Below are 15,895 nucleotides of genomic sequence, written 5' to 3'. Positions count from 1 at the left end.
AGGAGGCGGAAGTGATGCTCGCGGTCGGCGGAAGCGCGGCGTCGGAGCGGGGGCCAGACGATGGCGGCCCGGCGCCTCCTGTCTCTGTGCCGGGGCTTCGCCTCCGCCCTGAAGGTCCCGGGGCGGACCCCCGCCGCCAACCCGGGGTAGGTGTCCGGGCGAGGGGGGCGGCTCGGAGCGGGCGGCGGCCTCCCCCTCTGCCCATCCCGGTCCGGGCCTCCTCCCGCCGCTGCAGCCGGGCCCGGGGAGCCTACGCTGCCGCCGCGCCCCGGCAGGTGGAAAGTCGCCGGCTTGTCCGGGGCTCTGGGTGGGCCGGCCCTGATCGCGAGTCTCCCCGAGCCAAATGAAGAGAACGACGGCCCGAGTCGGAAGTCACCCCCCATCGCCTCCCTTCTACGGCCGCGTCCGGGCTCCCAGGGCTGACCCGGCGGCCGCCGAGCCCTGTTGTGCCAGCCCCCCGACCTCCCTCCCACATGGCCCCTCTCACGTCCCCACCGCGGGCCGTGCCGCGTTCACCGAGGCCGAAACCGCTGCAGTGGTCTGCCCCAGCCGCTCCCCAATCCATCCTCCACTCGGATCGGTCTAAATGAAGTGCAGAGCAGACTCTGCCACCTCCTTACTCAGTAAACTACTATCCAATTCCAATAAAATCCAACGCCAGGATCAAATGTAAAATTGTTTGGCTTTTACAAACCTTCCCAACCCAGCCTCATCCTACCTTTCCAGCTTTCTGACACTTTAGTGCTGTCTCCAACCTCTCATGGACACTGAAATCTGATCTAGCATACTTTTCCTATCTCCTGTTCCTCAGATATATAAAATTCCATTTCCTGACCCCAAGCATTTTAACAGACTATTTTTTTCTCTTTTTTTTAGTTTTTTTCTTGTTTTTTTCAAGGCAATGGGGTTAAGTGGCTTGCCCAAGGCCACACAGCTAGGTCATTATTAAGCGTCTGAGGTCAGATTTGAACCCAGGTCCTCCTGACTCTAGGGCCGGTGCTGTATCCACTTCGCCACCTAGCTGCCCCCTGTTTTTTTTTAACCTAGAAATTTCTTTTTTCTCACCTTTCCCACCTTCTGGATTTCATGACTTTCTTCAGGTCTTAGTTAAAATGATACCTTCTACAAGAAAACTTTTCCAGTCTTCCTTAATTCTTTTGCAAATCCTCCGGTAAATCTATGATTTACCCCATGTATACATATCTTAATTACATATAGTGTTTTGCATTTTCTCACCCCCTTCAGAGTATGGATTGTCTTTCGCCTTTCTTTGTATTCATTCGCAGGTTTACTGTCAGTTTATTAAACAAGAATATAGCCAACATCACACCCCTCCACCAATATAGATTAATTCATACCACTTTGACAAGGAAAGGACTAGAAGAATTTTTTGATGACCCAAAAAATTGGGGAGAAGAAACAGTTAAATCAGGTAAGATTTGCATTTTAAGTTCTAAAATTTTGCTTTGTACGTATTGCATTCCCCTAACAGAATATATTTTCATCTTTATATCCCTAAGACAATGCCTTCTCTTCATAAGTGTGAAATATATAAAACTCAAAGTTTTTTATAGTTGAATGTAGATTTTACATGCTGATTCATGCTTTAAATCCTGGAGTTCTATAAATCCCTCCTGGATGAGTTGTCATTTAAAAATAATTCAGGGGGTGGCTAGGTGGCACTGTAAATAGAGCACCAGCCCTGGAGTCAGGAGTACCTGAGTTCAAATCCAGCCTCAGACAATAATTACTTAGCTATTGTGGCCTTGCCATTTAACCCCATTGGCTTGCAAAAACTTAAAAAAAAAAGTAATTCATATACACAGAAAAATAAGTGACTGTGGAATGCATCTGGCCTAGTTTGTCTCATACAATTGAATAGCCTGTTGAGTTACTCCCTCATTTTTGTCTCCAGCTACCTTGTAAGCAGGAGCTTGAATTGAATTAGAGGAAAATAGGCTGAATAGCACTTCAGAAAATTGCTTGGTGCTTTCTGATAATCCCAAACTGCCCCTTGTCACCAATACTCATCTTTTAAACACTAATATTGCCCCCCTTTGTTGCTATGTGATTGCAAGTCAGAGAATACTACTATGTCTTCAAAGAATCAAAAGGGCAATTGACCCAGATCTTATTATAAAGACATCTTGGGGCATAAGTGAGTTGCAGTATATTGCTAGAGATGACTGTCCTGGGATAAATAAATAAAAGATTTCGTGAATGCATATATAGATTAAGAAATTAGATTACCCAAGGAAATCAGAGTTAGCAAATGGGCTGCCTAAAAGAAGCCCTGGTATTCATGAAATACTAAAAGAGTCAGGAGAAGGCCTCAAGCACATAGGATAGAGACACCAGAGAATATTTCTCCAACAGAGACAAGAATCCTACAAGTGAACAGGCTGGCATAGATATTATGATCTGTGCCAGTAGAGGGAGCACAAACACCAAGGACATTACAGAGCCATCAGATAATAAAGGTTTCAGTTCTTCTTTGTCAAAAATAAATGTCAACAGTTGACTTCTCATTGTTCAAGAGCTCTTGATCCAAATCCTGTCTGGTTTTGCTTCCCTTTCCTGGTTTAGTGCCATTTGAAGCTTCTACCAGAATAAACTAAAAGAGATGTAATTATCAGTTTTGTTATTTGTTGCTCTGGCAAAAAGGTTGAGACTAGTGATGTCAAAACTCAAATTGGAAGGGGGAGTAACTAAATGGTACAAAAAAGATAAAGAGCCTTGCAGGCCAATTTCCCAATTAACATTTTGATCTGGTTTTGGCTATACTCAGGATACAGCTTGTTTGACACCTACAATTTAGAAGATTTCTTATCCTCCTTCGTCCAGGCATTTGCCAAATCTTGCTATTTCAACCTTCCCATATCTCCTGGTTGGTTCTTTTTCACATAGCCATTGGCTTGGGCCATACTCTCATCACCTGGCATCTACATTGTTGAAATAGCCTCCTAATTCATTTCTTTGTTCAAGCCTCTCCTCTCTCCAATCCTTCTACTGAAGAAATGATTTTCCTTAACTGAATCTGACCATGTTAATCCCCCTTACCCAATAAACCCCAGTGGCAGTCTGTTGCCACTAAGATCAAAGGTGAACTCTGAGTCAAATTTAAAACCTTTTGCAGATTGGTCCCAATCTATCTTTCCAGCCATCATTTTATATTGTTCTTCCTCTTGCACCATGTGGTTCAGCCAAACTTGAGTCTATGTTTCTCATTCCATTTCCTGTCAGCATTCCTTTGCCCAGGCCATCTCCCATGCCAAGAATGCCCTCCTCACCTCCACTTCATAGATTCTTTAGTTCCTTCAAGATACAACTAATGCACCATCTTCTACACAATGCCTTTCTTGATCCCTCCCCCCCCATCTTTTAATGTCCTCCCTTACTAGTTTTTAATTTAACTGCCTAGTATTTATTTTCTATATACTTATAAATATACATGCTGTCTCCCAATAGAATGTGAACTCTTTAAGGACTAGGACTATTTCACTTTTCCTCTTTATAACCCCAGCACCTAGCAGAGAGGCTAACAAATGGCACTAAAATATTAAGTGAAGATTGATCAATAAACTCATATTATCGATGATATAGTGGAAAACTGAAAATGAGATAAAACTTTTTAAATATTTTGGCTTCTAAAAATACCTTCATCACCCTATTTTTACAGGTGCTGCATGGACATGTGAACAGTTAAGGTGCAAGAGTAATGAAGATCTGCATAAGCTTTGGTAGGTATATTTAATCTACTTAAGTACTTTCCTATCATGGTTGTATATTCTCCCACTAAAAGAGGATCACATCCTTGCTATGTTATTCCTTAATAGAATTGGCTGTTCCTGAGAAAATTCATCCTGTAGTGACCAAGCTTCTGATAATGACTCTCTTTGAACCTAAATTCAAACCATTCTGGCTCAGTAGGATCAGCCATATAATCCAAATCCACATGTCCAAGTAGATGTGATTTACTATTGCAGATACTTCCAATAATAACATAAGTTATTATTGGTTGTTAGTGGTTGGTTAGTACTATTCTTCTCATATGACCATTCCCTATTGTTCATTCATAAATATCTTTGGTAACATCCTTTATTTAGTAGTTCTGCTACAAATTTACACCTAATCATTTGAAACATCTGGAATCTTAGAGCTGGATGGGACCTTAGATACCATATATCATCCAGTGCAAGATTATTATTTATCATTTAGTTAAAGGGATCTTTTTTCTAGCTGGAGTTTCTTTAATTATGGTAATCTCATAAATTCCCCTGTTATTACATACTTAGGGTGGACATATGACAAAGATTCACTGGGATGGGGAATGAACTATGTTGTTTTATATGTATTAAAAGCCATAACAACAAACTGTATAGTATCCTAAGATTTTTTAAAATTTTGTGGTGGATAATTAATAAGTGGAAAGAAGTAGGAATATAGTTGGTTTCATGAACACAGCTCCATTCCCACCTCTTTACCACTTCAAGTTTTGAGTCCTTTTTATATGCTATATTTTTCTGAGTGGTTTGAGAATTTAGGTGGACATTAATTCATAATTACCTATAATTTTAATTTGAAGTAGAGAAAATAAAAGATGTTGGAAGATAAGTAGTTTAATGGGTGGATAAAATAACTGAAGGCTCAGAAAAACCATTTGTTTTATTTATTAGGATTAGTCTTTGTAAAGAATTATCATATCAACAAATTTATTTGTTGATTTGGGTCATAGTTAAATTCAATAGGTCTAAAACTAAAGTTATATGCTTTCCTTCCCTACCTTACTCTGATATTTGAGACCTTCCACAATCTGCCCTTATGAGAATTGTCTAGCCCTTTCTCCAGACACTGTTTGCTTATATAAATTCTCTTCAAGCAGATTGTGCTACTTAGGGTTCCTGAAAAAAACCTTTGTTGCTTGGCTCATGCTGCTTCCTCTACTTGACATGTCCCGCTATCTCTGCTCAGATAAATCCCTCCCCATCCTTTAGTTCCAAATTAAATCCTTCCTTCTCTGAGAAATCTGCACTTCCTTCTGACTCCTGTATTATTTGAGTATTTGCCTCTGCTGCTGGACTGTTTATCCAATACTGTCTTGTGTTTCACACATGTTTATATAGCTGTCTCCCCAACCAAATTATAGCCTTTGGGAAAGTCAATGTGTCATCTTCTTGCATGTTTATATTCCCTACAACTTTCTACAAAGTAGAAGCTGAATAAATACATGTTGAATAAATGGAAAAATTAAAGCTAGCCTTTTTTGTTCAGAGCACAAAAACCCTGCATCTGGTAATAAATATTTATTTTATAATAATAAGTTATTTTCCTTAGGTGTGGTAGTTAGCAGAAGAGGACTTTTTGGGTTTTCTAGAAATTATTGCTTTTATAAATACCTTTTGGTGAGTTACTAACTTTATTATATTCCTTGATTTAGGTATATCCTACTGAAAGAAAGAAATATGCTTCTCACCTTAGAGCAGGAGGCTAAAAGACAGAGACTGCCAATGCCAAGTCCAGAGCGATTAGACAAGGTAGGACTAGGGGAAGTGATAAAAAGGTGTTTGGTGTGAAAATTGAAAAAGCAGGTAGTGGTTCTTTTGTTTGGTTCAGTTGATTATTTATAACCATAACTTTTTTTCATTCACCACTCTTTTTTGAGAAGGGAACCTAGTATCCATGGAAGAAATTAAGAGAATTTGGAATAAACCCGAGACTTTAGGCCTTCTAGAGAAAAACTGCTTCACTCAGTGAAAATTCTTAAGTTACAGAGAGTTTTTTTAAGAAATGTAATTTTATCATTTTCGATACAGGATGTCCCAAAAATCTGAGAGCAGTTTTGAACTATTAAAACTTGAAAATTCTATGCTCTAATAGCCTAAAACTGAGACTTTGAAGATAACCTGTGTGTATATATAAAGCCCTTCTGACAAGGAAAAATATGTCCCCAAAATTCTTTCAGGGAATCCACCAAAAAGAAGTTTTTCCTCTAATTACTGAAACATTTTAATTTCTATCATGGTAAGTACGAATAGATATAACTCAAATAAACAAAAGGTCTTTGAGGGAATCCTCAGTAATTTTTAAGAGCATAAAAGGATCCTAAGATCAACAAGATTGAGATGCACTGATTGAGAACATCTTGTGAAGGAAAGAACAAATAATAACTCTTTGTGAATACCACTTTATTGCTTAAATGAAAAATTTCTAAGTAGGCATTTCAAAAGAGATTGTGTGTCTTCATGCATTTCCCTCCCTCCTCTAATTCCCTGTAGTCTGGGACTTAGACCTTAGCATTAACTGAAACTGCTTTCCCCAAGATTCCAAGTATAATCAAATACCCAAATGAATAATGACCTTTTCTCCTTACAGAAACCCCTTTTCTTTTGGGAATGCTACAGGATCATTATTCTTAACCCATTCCTTGATTTTGATCCTTTTCACTCTACAATGTGTCCTAGTGACTTCATGAGCTTCCTTGGTTTTAAATATCACCTATATTCAGCATCTACAGATGCTCTTGGAGACAAGCTAGTTTAATTTGGTTTCAACCCTAACTTTCCACTGTTTTTTCCTCAACTGTTTTTCATTTTTTGTTAAGTGACACTGCTTGTAATCTTTGAACATCCCCTAAAATGGTCTGTAAAAGTGGTATCTGTGGTCAGCTTTGTTTTTCCACTGTGCTTACCTAAATGAAGTTTACGTGTTATGCATTTCACTGAGGAAATATTTGAAAAACTTTGCCATCAGAAGGGGAAATCCTTTTTTTTTGTTTGGAAATGATATATGTATATCTACTTCACTTGATGTAAATACCTAGTGGATATTAAACAAATATGCATTTATCTGAATATATGGCACACCTTTTTTTCTCCAAATCCAACTTGTATAAAACCTACATGGTACCTATTATTATATTTTTCAGTATATTTCTATATAAGTCTCCTTTGAAAGATTTGATGAGAGCTCGACCAATCTGGAATCTATGGAATCTCTCATGTATTGTTCATGAATTCACAAAAGATAGATTGTCTGGTGAGAGCCTCCAAAGATGTGTTTTTCTTTATCAAGAAAAAAAAATTTTAAACCGTAAACATTTGACTTATGTTTATTATATCCCACAGGATCAAATGTATGAATATAAAGATAGAATGACTCTCCTATAGAATGTCCTGTTTAAAAAAAAAATCCTTTTTCATGAGTTTCTCTGTGCATATAGACTAATTTCCTAGAGATTAGAAAGCAAAGTTAATAATTATTCTTGCCTTTTTAGTCACCTTTTTTGTGCAGAGAGTAAAAGAAACACTTAAGATCTTTGAAATACCTTGGGAATTGATCCCTGGATTTTTTAAATTCACTGCTTCCTCTCTGGATTTCTTAGTTTGTATTTGTCTAACCTGTCTGTCCAATATTCATGTTTTTGTATTTTTTTTGGCACAGTACATGTTGGCTTATTTATAGCATTTGAGTATTTTGAGTAATTTTGTAATCCTGGCTTTATGATTAGCCCCATATATGTAATTGAGCTTTTAGGTAATACTCATGCTGAATATATTCCAAATTATTCATCTCCCTGTTGTAGCAACAGTTTAAGTATATAAGATTTTTAGATCTGGGTACAGAAATCATAGACACTACTTAACAATGTTACAAGCTTACAGCCTCATTCTACATTTTGAAGTTGCCATAATTCTAGCTTGTAACTTTAGTTCCTGATTATAAATAGAAATGTATTTGTTGCCTAGAGATTAAACAAGTGTATAGTTTCAAGAGTTGGAAAAGACCTAAAAGGTCATCCAACCTCTTCTTTTTTACAGGTGAGTAGGCTGAGGCATAGATGTAAGTTGCTTGCTATCCCAAAGTCAACAGCAAAGCCAGCAGCTGTGTAGTCATTCTGCCAGTATCTTTTATTCCCAAGAAAGTAAACAGAAACTGGAGAGGAAGACTTTTTTAGTAAATCATGTCCTATTTGTACTTCCCACTTGATTGTTCTCCAGTTAGGACAGATAACTGAGTGTTAGTTTCATGAATTGGAGACCAGGGAACAGGAGGATTGAGCTGGAAGTCTTGGAATTGGTCTGAGTTGGTTACAGGCAGATACTAAGTGCCCACAAGACTCATAGGTCTGTATATACACTTACTTGCTTCTTTACTAGCTGAAGTTTATCTCTTATTAAATATAGGATCGTGCTTTTTCCATTTTTTACTTCCCCAAAAATATTGTACAAACAAAAACTTAAATTTATAAGAAAGAAAACATATCGTTCAAGTTGAAAGACAGTTTAGCCAATTCTTTAATTTTACAAATAAAATATCTAAGGTTCAGAGATTAGAAGTCTCTTACATGCTACTAAATTCATTAGTTTTAATAGACCAGGTTCATACCAAATCTACATTGATAATGTTAATAGAGTAAGCTTAGTTATGATACAGAACGTACCACATAATGATGAGCTATAGCATGAGTTAAATGGAAGTTTTTCCCAAAGGTAACTATAACATTGTTTTAAAGGAACACAATAATGAAACTAGTTACATTTACTAGGTCAATTAGAGAGTATTTGTTAATTCAAAGTATAAAACTGACTTGACTCATTCTTTGGAATTCAATAACAGAAGATTCTGTTTAGGTCACGACCTATTCTTTTTTTCTTAGGTGTCAGAGTCTATGGATGCTTTGGATAAAGTTATTCAGGAAAGAGATGATGCTTTGAGACTTCTTCAGACAGGTCAAGAAAGACCAAGACCAGGTGATTGGAGAAGAGACATTTTTGGACGTATCATCTGGTATGTATGGAAGTTATTCATTGTTTTCTTCTTAGGTGAGGATAAGCCTGTGTCTCATCTTTCCGTATGTACTGGGGACCATGCCCTTATTGTGCTCACCCAGAGCTTCCTAAACAACCTCAAATCAGGGGATGGGAAATCTCAAGTCCATCATACTTTTAGGAAATCTGTAATATAAGAAGAGATAGTAAGAGACCCTTCTTCAATATGTAATGTAATTCTTTGACTCTGTGAGAATCTTTCTAGATGTGATCAGTATATGTAATTATCACACCTTAGAGCTCACATTTCCAGTTCCAGGTGACCCCTGGTGACCTGACACTGCAGACCGTTTCATGGTGCTTCTATGCCCAAGGTCACATACTCTTTCACCAGTATCTATCTACCTACTATCTGTCTACCTACCGCTACTCTCATAAGTTTGTACCAAGTTATGAAGTAGGGTCAAATTTTTATTCATTGGTTCTTCTCTCCACTCTGAACATTCAACCTCCTCCACAGAACAGAAATTAGAATGGAATCTGAAATTAGATTTTGATGGTATTTTTTTCTTCTCCCGAAGCTTTGATCTTTCATTGTGCTGCTGAAGTAACCCTAGATTCTCAACTCATACCTTTTGGGTACAAACTTTGGCAAGTAGCTTATCCCTCAGTTGGAGGGAAGCAGTATGTACCCAAATGAATAATGACAAAACACATTTTTAATTGGTAGTACTTATACCGTGGGAAAGATGGCTGTAAGCCAGAGGAGTAGTGACCCAGCTTAGTGGAAGCAGGGCTCACAAAAATGAAATGACTGATCACATGAGAGTTTGTGGATTTTAGAACAACGCTTTGTAATCAGTTACCCTCACCCATATCTAAAAGCAGAAACTTCTGTTTTAACTCAAGAATCGAATAGGCCATTTAAGTGAAAATTTGTATTTAGCACAAAGAAGAGTAAACAAATGGAAATGATCTACCTAAAAGATGATGCCATTCATGTTTTTTTCCATAGGTACAAGTACAAGCAGTGGCCAATACCTTGGTACCTAAATAAAAGATACAACAGGAAGAAGTACTATGTAATGCCTTACGTGGAAAAGTTTGTCAGGTAGGCACAACAATTTTGTGAATGAAACATCTGCAAATCATAGGAAAAAATTGTAAGGACCTAACTCCTTATGAGACCACCTTTTAAGATGTATCTTGTGAAATATCAGAAATGAGTTAAATCCAACAACTATTCATTTATCACCTAGGTGTAAGGTGTGATCCTAGGTGATGGGACTATAAAAAGGAAACTTAATGATCAGTGCTCTCTTAAGGAGTAGAATTTCTACTGGAAAGACAGAACAGATGAAAAGAAGTCTACACCTCATGCTTTAAGGGAGGAAAGAGTGCTAACTCCAGGGCAGGGCAAGAATACCTTCCCATCAGAGGCGGCCTGGGAGCTGAGCCTCCAGTGAATCTGGGCTTCTCAGGTTTGTCACCATTCATTGAGAGCTGCCAGTTGCCAGGCACATTCCTGCTAACAGTTTTCATTCCGTTGGAGGGAAGTAGTGTATACACAAATAGTAATTACAAAATACATTTTTTAATGGGGTAGTTCTCATAGGAAAGATGTCAGAAGAGGTATGAGCTGAGCCTCAGCAGAGCTACAGATTGGAGGGGGGGGAGCAATTTCTAGGTAGGAGGCACAGTTTGGGCAAAGGCTTGGAGGCAGAAGATGGAATTCTTGAATGGAAATGGTGTGAAATAAACCTGGAAAACTGTTGGCATGGGTTGGTTTTAGTTTTTAAATAAATTGCTGAAGCAGCTTAGTAGGAGAGACTGGAGTCACTCTTTGGAGTGACAACTTTGGAGACATTCTAGATTCTTCACTCTCCCATATCCAATTCATCAGTCATTGAATGTTGTCAGTTGTATCTTCTCTTGAATCTTTACCCTCATTTGACTACTACCTAGCCTCCTCATTGCTTCAAGGCTATTCCTTCTCTTCCACCTCCTCCTCCTCTCAAAATGTTATTCCCAGAAAGTACTCTATAGTCATAGCATACTCCTCTTCCCCCCCCCATTACTGCATGTATGCACACATTCATTTTGGTGGACCTTACAGCCTTTACAACCTGAACTCAGCCTACTTTTCTAGATTAGACTTTACTCTTTTTTGTGTACTCCCACAGCCAGCAGCTTTGCCTTTCTACAGCCATAGTATACTTTGGCTTCCTAGAAGGTCGGACCCCCAAGCTTCCTTCAGAAAAGCCCAAGTACTGTTGTTATACAAAATCTGAAGAGATCACTCCAGTTACCATTAATTCTAAGTAAATAAGTCTCTTCCCCAAATTACTCCCTATTACTGACTTGTGAATGTGGTGTTCTTATTCAGTGTAAACTTGTTCTTTTAAAGGCTTTCTATCCCCAGCACCTGGGACAGTTCTGGCACAGCAGTTACTAAATTCCCATTGAATGGATAAGTGAATTAAGCAACTACTAAACACCAGCAACCATTGCTGCTGTTCAGTTGTTTCAGTCAGGTCCAACTCTTTATGAGTTTTTGGCAGAGATAGTTGGATGGTTTGCCATTTCCTTGAAACTTGAGGCAGAGAGTGAAGTGACTTGTCCAGGACCACATGACTAGTAAGTATCTGGAAGCTAATTTGAACCCAGAAAGATAAGTCAACTCCTGGCCAGGTGAATGTGAAATGTAGCTGAGTTACAAGTTGGCATTTGTGAAAAAAGAAAACAGAAGTTAACGATCCATTTCTAGCTTTCTTCCCCCATTACCACCAACCTCTGCTTTTTAGAATTTCCTAGCCAGGTCTTAGACAGTGATCCCATTCTCTCCATCATTCAGCCCTTTTTTCCCTCAGTGATTCCTTCAGCTGCAATGTCTCATGCTGAGTCTTCACCTCAGAAAACTCCAAAACACATGAATTGCTCTTTACTTGCTTGCTTAATCTCTTGCTTTGAAAATACTGACCTCTAAATTTAACTCTGTTGGGAAACTGGAACTTTACCATCAAATCCTTTCAAAATTGGACCTCAGTTTACTTCTAGATCTCATCTATGCATGTTTGCAGTCTATATTATGTGGATGGAATATAAATTAATGTGTACACACCCTGCCCCTAGGACCTTCCGAGTTTCTAATGGTGGTGATTTCAGGCAAAAAATAATAATAATAATAATAATCTTTTCACTCATTTAGGCTCTTTAAGATAAAAGACCTTAGTTTATCTTTGGATTCTTATTAATGAACTAAAAAGGTTCTTCTAAAGAAGAGATCAAGATTAAAAATGCAAAGGGTTTCTTTCCTTCAATATAGAACTTCCTTTCCCCACCACCACCAAGTTTTCCTCAGAAAAGAAAAAACTTTCAGCTCCACCCCTCAACATTTGATTTCAACAATGATTTCAATTTATTAGTTATTTTAAATAGAGTTGTAGTTTAAGATTCAAGGTTGTTAGCAACCTGCAACTAATACCAACTTTACCAAGAAGAACTGGTAAATGAGGATGGGGGGAGGTTTTTGGAGTCATTTTTAATTATGTCTGACTTTTCATGACCCATTTGGGGTTTTCTTGGTAGATACTGCCATGGTTTTCCACTTCTTTCTCCAATTCTTTTTATAAATAAGGAAACTGAGGCAAGCAAGTGGAATTAAGTGATTTGTCCAGGGTCATACAGCCGATGATCAGAGACTGGATTTGAATTCAGGAAGATGAGTCTTCCTGACTCCAGGTCCAGTACTTTATCCACTGAGCCACTTACCTGCTTTTGTCATTACCATTATCTTCACCACCAAACCAGCTCTCTTCTTTAAGCTAGGCTTAAAACTCAACTCAGCCTTGACTCTTCCCCTAAAGCCAATTAATTGATAAATCCTATTGATGTCCTTGAAAGGTCTCATCTTTTTTTTTTCATGCTGCCATTACTCTTGTCTAATCCATTAAATCTTTATCACAATACAGTGGATTACTGGAAAAGTTCCCAGCTGACCTCCCTATATCCTTTTTTCTTCTCTTCCAATCCCTTCAAGCAACACTGTAAGTCTATTAACTATTATGTTGTCAAAAACCCACCACCATCCTGACTTATCACCCTGATCTACTCACAGCTCACAGGATCAAATCTGTACTTCCTGTTCTGCCATTCTAAGCCCTCCACAATGCAGTTCTACACTGCCTAACCCATCTTTATTTCCCATTACTTATTTGATATGGTTCCTCTTAATTCTTGCAGGCTCATTCTTTCTTGAATATGCTTTATTCATTTTTATCTCTCAGACTTTGTTCCCACAGTATTTTTACAGTGACTTCCTTTAAGGGATCCACTAGGTAACTGTCTACTCTGAATAAAATTTGCACTGCTGATTTGTCCAAATTTGATCCATATTTCCAATAATCATATGAGATTGCTGTTTTTCTAGATTTTTCTAGATTTTCATCTTGAAACCGTCTTTGAGATCTATGCTACCTTTAAAAAACTATTCAATGACAACATTTTCATCCATTTCAGTGGATTTACTTTTTGAAAAATAGCTAAGGTGGCAGAGTAGCAAGAAGAATGGCAAATTTCTCTCATGCCCCTTCCCCAACTCCAAAAAACAGCTCTAGAAAATGCACCAGATTGAATTCGGTTATGGAAACACAAGAAGTCACAGTGACTCATTTTTAGACCAGTTCAAGGCTGGGTTTGTGATTTAAAATCAGTACTTATTACATGGAAAAAGGCACATGTCACAGTACTAGGTATTGAAATCTTTGTGGAATTGAGGCAGTATGAAAAAAATCCATTACATCTCATATTTTACCAACCTCATTAGCCAAGAAACTTGTTCATTTACACTAAATATTCTAGATGTTGGACAACAGTGTCAATACATGTAAGGGTCAAGTCATGTGAAGGGAGAGGAAAATGACTCCCCTAAAGAGATCCAGACCTACTGATGATTATGAGAAAAGAAAGCATTAGATGTACTTCTTCAGTTGCCATTCTACTTTTTATTTTAGACTGAGGCTTGAGAAGTACTTGCGAGGTGAAGCCAAGAAGAAAAATTTGCAGTCAAAGAAGCAGAAAATGCTTCAAAAGAAATTTCCACAGATGTCTGCTGAAGCGCAAAACTGAAATCTAACCAAGGATGTGGTGGACTCTTTCTAGTATTATCTATTTCACCTTGATAAAACTGAACTTTTCACTTCAGTTGTAATTTAAGGCTGGCTGATAAAAATGATTAACTTATGGTAAGTTGTTTATTAAAAAATTGTTTCTATCTTATGAAGTTTGACTTTGTAATTCTGCCGTTCAGTGTTCATCATAACTAAAAAATCTTAAATTCTATTCTAATTTCTAAGTACCTTTCAACTTCATTCTTGCTAGCAACATAAGGTTGCTATAACCTAGCCAGGAATATAGGATTGTAAAATTAGTTAAAAGAATTTTGATGGTCCAAAGAAAAAAGCAAGTCACCACAATTTTGTGATCTTAACCAAAAAAGTTCTTTCTTATAATGGATAGAAATCTTTATTATTTAGTTTTGCAAGTATGAGGTAAAGGTATAGGCAGTAAGTTTTCCTAGTCAGTAAAAATCAATTCTACCAGTCATTTGAAAATCAGTATGCTAATCAGGGTTGAAAGCTGTTTACTAAAAGGAAAATATTTAGAGAAAATAGATATTTATACAAAAATTATAAAATGCTTATAGGAGTTATTGCTTTACAAGGAAGGCAAAAACTCATTTTAAGTTATATGGCCAGTTTAAAGGCTTAAAATTTGTTAAATGGAAATTGAAGTATGCAAAAATGTATAAACATTCTACAAAAGACGTTCATTTTTGTTCCTGAGTATACTAAAGCTATGAAACATAAGGGATCATAGGGAAGGCCACAGTTTTTTCAGAACTGGCTTCAAGGGCATTTCCTTTCTACACACTGTTTTCCTCCTTCTTCATACTCTTGTTTAGAAATCCACATCTGTTGAAAGGTACCCTGTTGGAATGGAAAGAATACATGTTAGTATCCAGTCTATTCTTTAAATGTCTTATGTCAGATCCCATTTTTAACATTTAAAACAATCAACCACTAGGCAAGGAAAATAATGGACAGTAGGGTAGTCAGGAAGAGGAGGAATCCCCCAACAAGGCCTACCCTTGCTTAAGGCTACAGAGGATTGTTCACCCTTTCCATAGTTCTGTGGTACTAATCAGGGATACATACACTTAAATGAGGATGACCAGTAGCTTGGATTCAACCCAGAGAAAGAGTGAGATAGTAGGATTCTGGGTTCATGTTTATATTTATTAGTAAACTAAATAATCTAGATAATCTAGAAAAATGGGTAATTTTTTAGTGTACAAACAAAGCTGTACTCAAAGAAATAAATGGCAGAGACCTGAAGAAGTAATGCAAAAAACCTTGAAAATAAAGGAATCCAATTATCATTATAAAAAGAAGCTAGGATATTGAAGAATTTTATCAAGAATATGATATGGGTGAAAAAAAGATATGGGTCATTATTAGAATAGTATATTCAAATTGCTGTTTGCTCATTAACAAGATGGATACAAGGGATTTGATAAAGACAGGAAGAAAAAGAAATCAGAGGTTAAATAATATGAACAAGAGTTTAAACCTACAGAAGATAATGAGTAGGGCAAGGTTTTTTTGGTTTATTTGTTAAGATAAGGTTTCAACCTCAAAGTAAAACCAAACATTTAAGTGCAGGGCAGACTTAAGTGTTTATATATAATTCTTTTAATAGTCTCTTAGCAGGGACTGGGGAAACTCCATATCTTTTTAAAAAGTTTTCTTTAAGATCACCCTTTTTATAATTTTTATATATTTTGTGTATTAAGATGACACCTTAAAATTCCCCATGCCAATTCTGAATCTACAAATAGTCTGCTAAATCCTTTATGGTTACTTCTTTCACTTGCCAAAGGATTTGACTCAACCAGAATTAATGCTAAATCAAAAAAAATATAGCTGTAATAAGCAACTCTCACCTGAGTTACACTGGTACCATGGCCAACAGTACACATCCACACATTTTCTAGGGGGGAATCACTCAAATCTGACACAAGTATAAGGCTCCATGATTTTACCTAGGTGTCAACTAAAAAGCACCAA

At 37.4% G+C, this 15,895-nt stretch overlaps 2 protein-coding genes across 2 annotated transcripts in view; one reads left to right on the top strand and one right to left on the bottom strand.

The window, feature by feature from the left end:
- The first annotated feature begins 8 nt into the window (after positions 1-8).
- On the top strand, positions 9-14,045 carry MRPL47 (mitochondrial ribosomal protein L47). Its single transcript, XM_074190989.1, has 7 exons — positions 9-146; positions 1,287-1,432; positions 3,680-3,740; positions 5,438-5,534; positions 8,657-8,787; positions 9,784-9,879; positions 13,781-14,045. Exons 1-7 carry the CDS (start codon positions 61-63, stop codon positions 13,893-13,895), a joined length of 732 nt encoding a protein of 243 aa, XP_074047090.1. The 5' UTR covers positions 9-60; the 3' UTR covers positions 13,896-14,045.
- ACTL6A (actin like 6A) overlaps positions 10,246-15,895 on the bottom strand; it is a 31,137-nt gene continuing 25,487 nt past the window's right edge. The window contains exon 14 of the mRNA XM_074190988.1: positions 10,246-14,755. Coding sequence (XP_074047089.1) covers positions 14,675-14,755 — 81 coding nt within the window. The 3' untranslated portion in view covers positions 10,246-14,674. The remainder of the gene's footprint in view (positions 14,756-15,895) is intronic.

The sequence above is a fragment of the Macrotis lagotis genome, chromosome 6 (genome assembly GCF_037893015.1).
Source record: "Macrotis lagotis isolate mMagLag1 chromosome 6, bilby.v1.9.chrom.fasta, whole genome shotgun sequence".
In the NCBI taxonomy this organism is placed as follows: domain Eukaryota; kingdom Metazoa; phylum Chordata; class Mammalia; order Peramelemorphia; family Peramelidae; genus Macrotis; species Macrotis lagotis.
Note: the sequence above shows the minus strand (reverse complement) of the source record. Positions and strands in the feature narration are given on the sequence as shown.

Coding starts and splice junctions, on each gene's coding strand:
- MRPL47 (XM_074190989.1), top strand. CDS start 61: ATGGCGGCCCGGCGCCTCCTGTCTCTGTGCCGGGGCTTCGCCTCCGCC. Junction 3,741..5,437: donor GAAGATCTGCATAAGCTTTG/GTAGGTATATTT, acceptor TCCTTGATTTAG/GTATATCCTACTGAAAGAAA. Junction 5,535..8,656: donor GTCCAGAGCGATTAGACAAG/GTAGGACTAGGG, acceptor TTTTTTTCTTAG/GTGTCAGAGTCTATGGATGC.